We start from the raw sequence: 13,618 nt of genomic DNA, 5'->3' as shown, positions 1-13,618 counted from the left end.
GTGCAAAAGATACGGCTGCAGACAGGCAGTTCCACCAACCTCACCACCTATATGAGAACACCCTCTGGTCATAAGTAGAGCTACAACTGACATGTGTATAACTCTGTATCACCCATACTTTGGTACGCACGACAGACACTCTGCAAACAGGCGTTAGCCCCCATATAGCTTGTAAGCTTGCGAGCAGGGCCTTCCTACCTCTATGTCTGTCTGTTTTTACCCAGTTTTGTTCTATTACTGTTGATCTAATTGTAAAGCACAACGGAATATGCTGCACTAAGGGGGTCATTCTGAGTTGTTCGCTCGCTAGCTGCTTTTAGCAGCAGTGCACACGCTAAGCCGCAGCCCTATGGGAGTGTATCTTAGCTTAGCAGAAGTGCGCAGATCTACTTCATAATGTTTTCATGCAGTTTCTAAGTAGCTGCAGACCTACTCCTACCTTGCGATCACTTCAGTCTATGTAGTTCCTGTTTTGACGTCACAATCACGCCCTGCGTTCGGCCAGCCACTCCCCCGTTTCTCCAGGCACGCCTGCGTTTGTATCTGACACGCCTGCCTTTTTTAGCACACTCCCGAAAAACAGTCAGTTACCTCCCAGAAACGCCCCATTCCTGTCAATCACTCACCGATCAGCAGTGCGACTGAAAAGCGTCGCTCGACCTTGTGTGAAACTGCATTGTTTTTTGTGAAAGCACGTTGCGCGTGCGCACTGCGGCCCATACGCATGCGCAGAAATGCCGATTTTTAGCCTGATCGTTGCGCTGCGAACAACGGCAGCTAGCGATCAACTCGGAATGACCCCCTATATAAGAAACTGTTAATAAATAAATAAATGAGAATGAAAGAGGAGACTGTGACATGAGCTGGCAAAGGCTGTACCAGTGACTCTATCTGTACCTGTAGCTAAGATCTTCTGTTGGCGCATCTGTTCCTTCAGCAGTAAGTGTTGCAGTAAGGCTTGGTGGCTGCTGTTAGTCTTGCCCTCCAGGGATGTGTGAGATGATACAGGCAGGGTCCCTCCGTACTGCCCGGGCAGTGACACCCCCTGCCTGGGTGCCTGAGGCTCATACTTTTGTTTTTCTTTTAATGAAGATGAGGCCTGTAACACACATTCAGAAAGTGATTCTAATCCCATTACATGCCTGTTAAGACACAAGAATCCAGCTTGTTACCATCAATGAATACATGGTTTTCTACTTCAGAGTATCCAGATGATCCTCAGGCTGGAGACTGAATCACCGGGCAGAAGAGAAGCAACGAAGTAAAGAGCGAGTAATAAGGCAGCATCTCCAGTCATAAAAATACAGCCATAACAATTTAGCATTTTAATACAAGTTTTGCAATGATTTAGACAGTACTAGTATTGTCATGGGAAGCTGGAGGGCAAAAGCTATTTTATTACATCATACTAGAAATGTTCTCCATTGACGTACCTGATGTACAATCACTGTACAGATAATCCACATTCTAGCCAATTAGGGGTTTTGGTTTTTGCAGTGGTTACATATATCTACAACAGGGATCACTGATAACTACAGTGAATTCTGATGCTATCTCAGGTATTAACACGGGATGTAGTTATATGACCGGCGGCCAGGAGACCACCGGTCACAAGACCTCCCCTACATCCGGCCCCCTCACAATCCCGACGGTTGGAATGCCGACCAACAGGGACTATTCCTACTCGCGGGTGTCCACGTCACCCATAGAGTGGGTATAGAACCCGAGTCTGCGGTGTGGCGAGTGCAGAGAGCCTGCAAGGGGCTTGTTGTGCTCGCCCCATCGGCACCATAGGTCTCAAGTATTAGCATCAAATGAATAACACTCTTGGGGGTCTATTCATGAAGCAGTGAAAACTGTGGAGAAGTGAGCCTGTGGAGAAGAACCAATCAGCATTGAAGTTACATTTATAATTTGCATACTATAAAATTATACAGAGCAGCTGATTGGTTGCCAATGGCAACTTCTCCACTGGCTCACTTCTCCACTCTTTTCACTGCTTCATGAACAGACCCCTTGGAATGAGATCATTTTATTTTTGTGCAGTTACAACTGTATGAACCTAACTTTCACTCTCCTTAACATACAGTAAGTGTGTTACTATCCCTGCACCCCTGTTTTTGGCATATGTCTCTGAATTCCAATCCCAACGTTACAATCAAGGGATCATAGGCCAAACTAGTATGTATAGCCTAGCCTGTACATAAATATTCATCTGTCATAAGTGGTTAGACTAATATGTAAAAATATTGAAAATAATCCCATTTGTAAAGTGCAACAGAATACACTGGTGCTATATAAATAAATGTTTATAATTAATAAATATCTGATAATAGCTGGGATGACCGTAAGGATTTTGCAAGACTGAAAAAAAAAAATAGTAATGACATTTTATTAAACAAACTAGTTTAAACTAGACATGAGTCTTTTCCGTAAACACATTTTATTAATAATCTATTATGTTAATTAGGTCAATACATGAAGATATTCTTGGCAACATGTGATTTTAATTTTAGTCCTTTGCATTATGTAGAACAGAAGTTTACCGACCCTGAAACAGACACAAATGGTATGCCTGCCTAATGCGCCGAAGCACAAAGTGTATGCCCACCTATCTGATCTGTGCTTCAATAACATTAACGTCTTCCTGCCAATATACCAGACATTACTAATAGAGGGCTACAAAACGCAAGCCATTTCTTTCAAGAAGCATCTATTATTCCACAAAGCTGTTTTAGGATTTGCTTCCCACATCCCACATGAAAAGGTCTGTTTTGGGGCATTTCTGGGAAAAGCTATTTTAATTAGCATAAAAATGCTTGTGCTGTACAACCCATAAATACTTTTCTTAATACTTTTCTTATTACACTGCGTCTATTAGCCCCGAAATAAGGCATCCGAGATCCTGGAGAAAGACGTCAGCCTTTACAGATGTTTGGGGAAATGCTAAATTGCTTATTGGAAACTAATACATATTACATACATTCTTGGGCAGAGTTGTACCAAACCTGCTAAACAGGACACGCGGAGAAGCTGTAACTAATCGGATTCTACCCATCATTTTCTTAAATGTACTAGATAAATTGCTCTTGTCCTCTTCAGAAAATATGATACATCCATACCTCCCAACTGTCCCGATTTTCGTGGTACAGTCCCATTTTTTTGGGGGACTGTCCCGCTGTCCTACCCACGGGTCGCAGTGTCCCGTGGTGGTGGGAGGCAGTTGCGGTGAATAGATGCTGTGCGCATGCACAGAGGTAGAGAGGGCATGCCAGCAGCTCGCAGAGCGCTGGGCATGCCCTCTTCAGTGACGGACAAGGGGCGTGGCTTTCAATCAGGGCATCGCAGCGAAGCCATGCCCCTTTTTTGGGAGAGTGCGTGGCTTTGCCTCGCGTGTGTCCCTCTTTAGAGAAGAGAAAAGTTGGGAGGTATGTACATCTCCCTCTTAATATTATAAAAGATTTCCACTAATATTGTTTATACAGTATCAGAGATAAACCCTTCCACAAAACTAGGTGAACCGTGGGCCTTAGTTGCACAGGCAACACATGGGCCGGGATGTAATGGGAGCCGATAACAACAAAATGCCCATTGTTTGTGGCTATTGCTGCAAACATTGGACATTTTGCAAAGTCAGCTAATGCAATAGTGGCCGCAAAGAGGCTTTTTCAGACGCTTTCGGCTCTAAAGTAGAGAGCCCGATAAAAAGTCGGATCCAGATGTTTTGCCCGTGTTAAGTTACAACTCGGCCAATGTAATGAAGTCCGATATTGAAGGTCAGACACAAAACAGCTCTAAAACTCTCAAATAATTTGATTTTTTTTTTACCGAGTTTGTTATGAAGTTAGAGCTTAATTATAATATACTTTTCAAGCACATTTGCAATAAATAAACACTTTTTAATAAATTTTGACACTTTAAAAAAAAATAAGATTTTACTTACCGATAAATCTATTTCTCGTAGTCCGTAGTGGATGCTGGGACTCCGTCAGGACCATGGGGAATAGCGGCTCCGCAGGAGACAGGGCACAAAATTTAAAAGTTTGACCACTAGGTGGTGTGTACTGGCTCCTCCCCCTATGACCCTCCTCCAAGCCTCAGTTAGGATACTGTGCCCGGACGAGCGTACACAATAAGGAAGGATTTTGAATCCCGGGTAAGACTCATACCAGCCACACCAATCACACCGTACAACTTGTGATCTGAACCCAGTTAACAGTATGACAAACGTAGGAGCCTCTGAACAGACGGCTCACAACAATAACAACCCGATTTTTTTGTAACAATAACTATGTACAAGTATTGCAGACAATCCGCACTTGGGATGGGCGCCCAGCATCCACTACGGACTACGAGAAATAGATTTATCGGTAAGTAAAATCTTATTTTCTCTGACGTCCTAGTGGATGCTGGGACTCCGTCAGGACCATGGGGATTATACCAAAGCTCCCAAACGGGCGGGAGAGTGCGGATGACTCTGCAGCACCGAATGAGAGAACTCCAGGTCCTCCTTAGCCAGGGTATCAAATTTGTAGAATTTTACAAACGTGTTCTCCCCTGACCACGTAGCTGCTCGGCAGAGTTGTAATGCCGAGACCCCTCGGGCAGCCGCCCAAGATGAGCCCACTTTCCTTGTGGAATGGGCCTTGACAGATTTAGGCTGTGGCAGGCCTGCCACAGAATGTGCAAGTTGAATTGTGCTACAAATCCAACGAGCAATCGTCTGCTTAGAAGCAGGAGCACCCAGCTTGTTGGGTGCATACAGCATGGTTACTTTCCATGTAAGATATTTCAAATCCACCGATTTGAGTGGCTCAAACCAATGGGATTTGAGAAAATCCAAAACTACATTAAGATCCCACGGTGCCACTGGGGGCACAACCGGGGGCTGTATATGTAGTACTCCTTTTACAAAAGTCTGGACTTCAGGAACTGAAGCCAATTCTTTCTGGAAGAAAATCGACAGGGCCGAAATTTGAACCTTAATGGACCCTAATTTGAGGCCCATAGACAATCCTGTTTGCAGGAAATGTAGGAATCGACCCAGTTGAAATTCCTCCGTCGGGGCCTTCCTGGCCTCACACCACGCAACATATTTTCTCCAAATGCGGTGATAATGTTGTGCAGTCACCTCCTTCCTGGCTTTTACCAGGGTAGGGATGACCTCTTCCGGAATGCCTTTTTCCCTTAGGATTCGGCGTTCAACCGCCATGCCGTCAAACGCAGCCGCGGTAAGTCTTGGAATAGACACGGTCCCTGCTGAAGCAGGTCCCGTCTTAGAGGTAGAGGCCACGGATCTTCCGTGAGCATCTCCTGAAGTTCCGGGTACCAAGTTCTTCTTGGCCAATCCGGAGCCACGAGTATCGTTCTTACTCCCCTTTGCCGTATAATTCTCAGTACTTTTGGTATGAGAGGCAGAGGAGGAAACACATACACTGACTGGTACACCCATGGTGTTACCAGAGCGTCTACAGCTATTGCCTGAGGGTCTCTTGACCTGGCGCAATACCTGTCCAGTTTTTTGTTGAGGCGGGACGCCATCATGTCCACCATTGGTCTTTCCCAATGGACCACAATCATGTGGAAGACTTCTGGATGAAGTCCCCAGTCTCCCGGGTGCAGATCGTGTCTGCTGAGGAAGTCTGCTTCCCAGTTGTCCACTCCCGGGATGAACACAGCTGACAGTGCTAACACATGATTTTCTGCCCAGCGGAGAATCCTTGCAGCTTCTGCCATTGCCCTCCTGCTTCTTGTGCCGCCCTGTCTGTTTACGTGGGCGACTGCCGTGATGTTGTCCGACTGAATCAACACCGGCTGACCCTGAAGCAGAGGTTTTGCCAGGCTTAGAGCATTGTAGATTGCTCTTAGCTCCAGTATATTTATGTGAAGAGACGTCTCCAGGCTTGACCACACGCCCTGGAAGTTTCTTCCCTGTGTGACCGCTCCCCAGCCTCTCAGGCTGGCATCCGTGGTCACTAGGACCCAGTTCTGTATGCCGAATCTGCGGCCCTCTAACAGATGAGCACTCTGCAACCACCATAGCAGAGACACTCTTGTCCTTGTGGACAATTTTATCCGCTGATGCATCTGCAGATGCGATCCGGACCATTTGTCCAGCAGATCCCACTGAAAAGTTCGTGCATGGAATCTGCCGAATGGAATCGCTTCGTAAGAAGCTACCATTTTTCCCAGGACTCTTGTGCATTGATGCACAGATACTTTTCCTGGTTTTAGGAGGTTCCTGACTAGATCGGATAACTCCCTGGCTTTCTCCTCCGGAAGAAATACCTTTTTCTGAACAGTGTCCAGAATCATCCCTAGGAACAACAGACGTGTCGTCGGGATCAGTTGGGATTTTGGAAAATTCAGAATCCACCCGTGTTGTTGGAGCACTACTTGGGTTAGTGCTACTCCGACCTCCAGCTGTTCTCTGGATCTTGCCCTTATCAGGAGATCGTCCAAGTAAGGGATAATTAAGACGCCTTCTCTTCGAAGAAGGATCATCATTTCGGCCATTACCTTGGTAAAGACCCGGGGTGCCGTGGACAATCCAAACGGCAGCGTCTGAAACTGATAATGACAGTTTTGGACCACGAACCTGAGGTACCCTTGGTGTGAAGGACAAATTGGAACATGAAGGTAAGCATCCTTGATGTCCAAGGACACCATAAAATCCCCTTCTTCCAGATTCGCTATCACTGCTCTGAGTGACTCCATCTTGAACTTGAATTTTTGTATGTACAGTGTAACACTGTAGGGGTGCAAGGCGCCTTTTCCTGGGGAATATGGCCGCACGCAGCAGCTGAGGAACAACACAAGTCCAGTTTCTGGTACAACTGACCCCGGCCAGTTTTATTGAAACAGAAAATAAAACAAACCCCAAAATAAAAATACCTTGCCTGTCCGGCACTAACTAAACATAAGATGTTCCTAACTGTCACTAAACAAAACACAGAGTTCTTCAGTACATACTGTATAGCTTACTTGCATCAGAAAGCGTGTCTCTCACACACAGATCCTGCAGCCTTCCCAGGCAGTCTGCCCATACTAATCAGGTTAGAAGCACTATATCACTCTTACACAGCTGAAACCCTGATTAGCCCTCTGTGAGGCCAAAGACCCGAACTGGGCCCAATGTCTAGAACTCGCCTTATCTCTCTCTCAGAGCCTTTACCCAGCTTTTACAGCAAACTGAAAAGGTTCAGACAAAACAAAAAGCATTTTTCCTAGAAGTTAACATTTTCTAAAACATGTAAGACAAGAACCTGGGACAAATATACCTGCCCTCAAACACTATCCCAGTGTTCTTGTCACATATCCCCCTCCCCTGTTTCGACCTAGGGGCCGGAACACTTGTAGCCCCCAAACAGAAGATGCGAGACAATGCATCTGCGTTGGCCAATTGTGTTCCCGGTCTATGTTCGACAGTAAACTTAAAGTCCTGCAACGCTAGAAACCATCTAGTTACACGAGCATTCTTGCCTCTATTTACATACATCCATTTTAAAGGGGCATGGTCTGTCACTAGTCTGAATTGTCTACCCAAGAGGTAATATCTCAAGGTATCTAGTGCCCACTTAATGGCCAAAGCCTCCTTTTCCACAATGGCATACCTTTTTTCATGCTCATTGAGTTTCCTACTCAAATAAATGATAGGGTGTTCGTCCCCATCTCTGGTTTGGGACAGCACAGCACCTATCCCTACCTCTGAGGCATCTGTCTGTACCACAAATTCTTTTGAAAAATCTGGTGTTATCAACACCGGTTGTGAACACAAAGCCACTTTTAACGCTTGGAACGCCTTTTCTGCATCAGGGTTCCATTTCACCACATTTGACTGCTTCCCTTTGGTAAGGTCTGACAACGGCACCGCTGTGGTCGCAAAATTAGGAATAAACCGTCTATAGTACCCAGTAATTCCCAAAAAAGCCCTTACCTGTTTTTTATTCACTGGACGAGGCCAGTTTTGAATAGCATCAACTTTATTCAATTGGGGCCTAATCAGACCTCTGCCTATGGTGAAGCCCAAGTATTTGACCTCCTCCATTGCGAGGCAGCACTTCTTTGGGTTAGCAGTTAACCCTGCCTCTCTGATTGAGTCCAGTACTGCTTGTACTTTAACCAAATGTGACCCCCAGTCTGTACTGTGAATTACCACATCATCCAAATAGGCAGCTGCATATTTTCTATGGGGCCTCAAAATTTTATCCATCGCCCGTTGAAAGGTTGCTGGAGCCCCATGCAACCCAAAGGGTAACATCTTATACTGGTACAGCCCCTCCGGAACCGAAAAGGCTGTTTTTTCTTTGGCGCTATCAGATAAAGGTATTTGCCAGTAACCTTTGGTCAGGTCCAATGTGGTGAGAAACCTGGCTGTTCCCAGCCTTTCTACAAGCTCATCCACACGGGGCATGGGGTATGCGTCAAACTTGGACACCTCATTTAACTTACGAAAGTCATTACAGAAGCGTATGCTACCGTCGGGCTTCGGGATGAGCACTATGGGACTGGACCACTCACTGTTAGACTCCTCTATGACTCCAAGTTCTAACATGGTTTTAACTTCCTTAGAAATAGCTTCTCGCTGAGCTTCAGGAATCCTATATGGCTTTAAATGAACCCTGACCCCTGGTTCTGTGACAATGTCATGTTTTATTATGGTCGTTCGGCCAGGCAGCTCTGAAAATACCTCCCTATTTTGGATGAGAAATTCTTTAACCTGATTGTTCTGATCAGCTGATAATGTCTCTGACACCTTCACTGCGGGAAGCAACCGGGGTGAAGACACCGAAGGGCAAGGCTCCGCTGACAGAGACAACCTATCTTTCCAGGGTTTGATTAAGTTAACATGGTAGATCTGTTCGGGTTTTCTCTTTCCCGGCTGGTATACTTTGTAATTAACCTCATTCACTTTTTCCCTAATCTCAAATGGACCCTGCCATTTAGCTAGGAATTTGCTTTCCACAGTGGGTACCAAAACAAGAACTCTATCTCCAGGAGCAAATTCCCGTATCTTGGCACTCCGGTTATAGACCCTCTGTTGAGCACTTTGGGCCTGTTCCATGTGCTCTCTGACAACAGGTACCACGGCTGCAATCCTATCCTGCATTTGTGTTACATGCTCAATAACGCTTCTATAAGGAGTGGGCTGTCCTTCCCACGTCTCTTTGGCAATATCCAACAGCCCTCTGGGGTGTCTACCATACAACAAATCAAATGGAGAAAACCCCGTAGAGGACTGAGGGACTTCTCTGATGGCCATTAACAAGTAGGGCAACAAACAATCCCAGTTTTTCCCATCTCTCTCAACAACCTTTTTTAACATACTTTTTAATGTTTTATTAAACCTTTCCACCAACCCGTCAGTTTGGGGATGGTAGATGGACGTCCTGAGGTGAGTGACCTTAAATAACTTGCACAATTCTTTCATGATCCTTGACATAAATGGAGTACCTTGGTCAGTCAAAATTTCTTTTGGTATTCCCACTCTACTAAATACCTGCACCAGCTCCCTAGCTATCGCCTTGGTTGTGATAGTGCGTAAAGGGACAGCCTCAGGATATCGAGTGGCATAGTCCATAATTACCAGGATATACTGATGGCCCCGAGCAGACTTTAACAAGGGCCCCACGAGATCCATGGCTATTCTGTCAAACGGGACCTCTATAATAGGCATGGGAACTAGTGGGCTCCTGAAATGGGGTCTAGGGGCATGATACTGGCATTCAGGACAGGAAGAACAATATTCAGACACTTCTTTATAAACCCCTGGCCAAAAGAACCTTTGTAAAACTCTTTCAGTGGTTTTTTCTGCCCCTAAATGTCCTGCGGTAACGTGACTATGAGCTAAATCTAGTACCGTTCTCCGATAAGGCTGGGGAACTACCAGCTGTTCCACCACATCCTCACCCCTTTTGACAATGTGGTACAAGAGCTCATTACAGATGGCCATGTGGGGATACGTAACCCTGTCACCTGGTACCACAGGTTCCCCATTAACAACCTTAACATTCTCTCTAGCCTTTATTAAGGTAGGATCCTTTAACTGTTCAGACGCAAACAGATCCTTCTTTACCTCCAGGTCAGGCACGCTTTCAGTTCTAACTACTATGTCTCTGTTCCCGGCAAGAGGGTCCTCACTGGACTCCCCATCTGTCACTTCCCCAGCCAAACTAGCAAAAGGCAAAGGGCCAGAAAGTTCCGAAGACCCACGTACATCCAAAAAATCACCGGTATTATCAACTGGCTTTTTACTTCTCACATCTGTTGATAACCGTGATTCCCACAGTTTCCAAAAATGAGGAAAATCCCTCCCTATTATGGCCTCATGCACCAAGGTAGGGACCAGTCCCACTTTAACCATTGCTGACCCACAACAAGTTTCTATATTCACCTCAGCAGTGGCATAATATTGGGTATCCCCATGTATGCAAGTTACCCCAATAGGTATTTGCTGGACCTTTAAGGGGTTCACTAACCCAGCTTTCACGAGGGTAACTAAACTTCCTGAATCTAGCAAGGCCTCTACCCGGTTACCTTCTAAGAACACATCACACATTTGTTTTTCCAGCTCAGGTGAAGGTACCACAGTACAGGCTAACCTAGCAAAGAAAGACATTCTGCGACATTCAAAGGCAGCATCACATTGCATGGGTTCTTGCGTGACTGGGCAATTGGCAATAACATGACCTGGCATACCACACCTAAAACATTTAACCACACGATTACCAACCCATTTGGGCAGCATAGACCGTTCTAGCCCCATTGGCCTGTTTCCAGGGCCAGTGTTTACAGTCTCTCCAGCCTTGCGTTCTCTTAACCGCCCAGCAACGTTTTCCCACGGAACAGTCTTACCAGTCTTTACTGAAGGGCGCTGTCGAGGATCTATGGGTTGCTGGGTGGTCATCAGTAGTTCCTCTGCTGCCAAATACCTCTCTACCATGTCCACTAATTGGTCAGCAGTACCCGGGTTTCCATGGCTCACCCACTTGCGCAGGACCATGGGCAAAGATCTCAAGTAGCGTTCCATGACGACTCTTTCCACCATCTGGGGACCAGTTAATGTCTCTGGCTGCAGCCATTTTTTTGTTAGCTGAATAAGGTCGTGCATCTGGGAGCGCGGAGGCTTCTCCATGGCGTACAGCCAACGGTGCACCCGTTGCGCTCGTACTGACAGCGTGACTCCCAGGCGGGTCAGGATCTCAGTCTTTAGTTTATCATAGTCCCGAGCCTCAGCAGGGCTTAAATCAAAGTAAGCTTTTTGGGGCTCACCTGACAGGAAAGGTGCCAGCAGACTGGCCCACTGTGCTTTCGGCCAGTTCTCACGCTCGGCAGTCCTTTCAAACGTGGTCAGATAGGCCTCCACATCATCAGCCTCTGTCATTTTCTGCAGGAAGTGACTGGCCCGTATAGAACTAGAGCTGGTTGGAGCACTGACGGCCACATCTCCAACCCGAGCTGCAAGTCTCTGCACCACTTCTGCTAAGGCCTCTCTATCCTGACGCTGTAGTCTCCAATTTTCCTCCATTGCCACCTGCTGCTGTCGGTTGGCCTCCTGCTGAGCCGCTGTAGCTTGCAGCAAGGCTTTAAGCAGATCCTCCATGTCAACAGATTTTTCAGGCGGCTTTGCAGCTGCTTTCACCCAGGACATATATCAAACCCTCAGGGGTGAGTCTCAGTAACTTCACACTGGGCTGTATCTGCATAAACCACCGTTTTCTGCAGGCCTCACAAAGCTGCTGCTTTCACTTATGCGCAGAACGGCCTGCTCGCATTCTCCACCAAGTTGTAACACTGTAGGGGTGCAAGGCGCCTTTTCCTGGGGAATATGGCCGCACGCAGCAGCTGAGGAACAACACAAGTCCAGTTTCTGGTACAACTGACCCCGGCCAGTTTTATTGAAACAGAAAATAAAACAAACCCCAAAATAAAAATACCTTGCCTGTCCGGCACTAACTAAACATAAGATGTTCCTAACTGTCACTAAACAAAACACAGAGTTCTTCAGTACATACTGTATAGCTTACTTGCATCAGAAAGCGTGTCTCTCACACACAGATCCTGCAGCCTTCCCAGGCAGTCTGCCCATACTAATCAGGTTAGAAGCACTATATCACTCTTACACAGCTGAAACCCTGATTAGCCCTCTGTGAGGCCAAAGACCCGAACTGGGCCCAATGTCTAGAACTCGCCTTATCTCTCTCTCAGAGCCTTTACCCAGCTTTTACAGCAAACTGAAAAGGTTCAGACAAAACAAAAAGCATTTTTCCTAGAGGTTAACATTTTCTAAAACATGTAAGACAAGAACCTGGGACAAATATACCTGCCCTCAAACACTATCCCAGTGTTCTTGTCACAACAGGTTCAGAGATTTTAGATTTAGAATCGGTCTTACCGAGCCGTCCGGCTTCGGTACCACAAATAGCGTGGAGTAATACCCCTGTCCCTGTTGTAGGAGGGGTACCTTGACTATCACCTGCTGAGAATACAGCTTGTGAATGGCCTCCAATACCGTCGCCCTGTCGGAGGGAGACGTTGGCAAAGCAGACTTTAGGAAACGGCGAGGAGGGGACTTCTCGAATTCCAACCTGTAACCCTGAGATACTACCTGCAGGATCCAGGGGTCCACCTGCGAGTGAGCCCACTGTGCGCTGAAATGTTTGAGGCGACCCCCCACCGCCCCTGAGTCTGCTTGTAAGGTCCCAGCGTCATGCTGACGCCTTTGTAGAAGCCGGGGAGGGCTTCTGCTCTTGGGAAGGAGCTGCTTGTTGCAGTCTCTTACCCTTTCCTTTGCCTCGGGGCAAATATGAATGTCCTTTTGCTCGTTTGTTCTTATAGGAACGAAAGGACTGCGGCTGAAAAGCCTGCGGCTTTTTCTGCTGGGAGGTGACCTGGGGTAAAAAGGTGGATTTTCCGGCCGTTGCCGTGGCCACCAGATCCGATAGACCGACCCCAAATAATTCCTCCCCCTTATACGGCAATACTTCCATATGTCGTTTGGAATCCGCATCACCTGACCACTGGCGCGTCCATAAACTTCTTCTGGCAGATATGGACATCGCACTTACTCTTGATGCCAGAGTGCAAATATCTCTCTGTGCATCTCGCATATAAAGAAATGCATCCTTTAACTGCTCTATAGTCAGTAAAATACTGTCCCTATCCAGGGTATCAATATTTTCAGACAGTGACTCCGACCAAGCCACGCCAGCACTGCACATCCAGGCTGAGGCGATTGCTGGTCTCAGTATAACACCCGTATGTGTGTATATACTTTTTAATGTATTCTCCAGCCTCCTATCAGCTGGATCCTTGAGGGCGGCCGTATCAGGAGACGGTAACGCCACTTGCTTTGATAAGCGTGTGAGCGCCTTATCCACCCTAGGAGGTGTTTCCCAGCGCGCCCTAACCTCTGGCGGGAAAGGGTATAATGCCAATAACTTCTTTGAAATTAGCAGTTTTCTATCTGGGGTAACCCACGCTTCATCACACACTTCATTCAGTTCCTCTGATTCAGGAAAAACTATCGGTAGTTTTTTCACACCCCACATAATACCCCTTTTTGTGGTACTTGCAGTATCAGAGATATGCAAAGCCTCCTTCATTGCCGTGATCATAT

At 46.6% G+C, this 13,618-nt stretch overlaps 1 protein-coding gene across 4 annotated transcripts in view; it reads right to left on the bottom strand.

Moving 5' to 3' along the window:
- The window catches only part of HDAC9 (histone deacetylase 9), a 1,168,275-nt gene that overhangs the window by 126,490 nt on the left and 1,028,167 nt on the right, over positions 1-13,618 (bottom strand). For all 4 annotated transcript variants that reach the window (XM_063921745.1, XM_063921748.1, XM_063921746.1 and 1 more), the window contains one exon: positions 898-1,099. In XM_063921745.1, the coding sequence (XP_063777815.1) occupies positions 898-1,099 (202 nt within the window). The remainder of the gene's footprint in view (positions 1-897; positions 1,100-13,618) is intronic.

Source organism: Pseudophryne corroboree, chromosome 5 (genome assembly GCF_028390025.1).
Source record: "Pseudophryne corroboree isolate aPseCor3 chromosome 5, aPseCor3.hap2, whole genome shotgun sequence".
Lineage (NCBI taxonomy): Eukaryota > Metazoa > Chordata > Amphibia > Anura > Myobatrachidae > Pseudophryne > Pseudophryne corroboree.
Note: the sequence above shows the minus strand (reverse complement) of the source record. Positions and strands in the feature narration are given on the sequence as shown.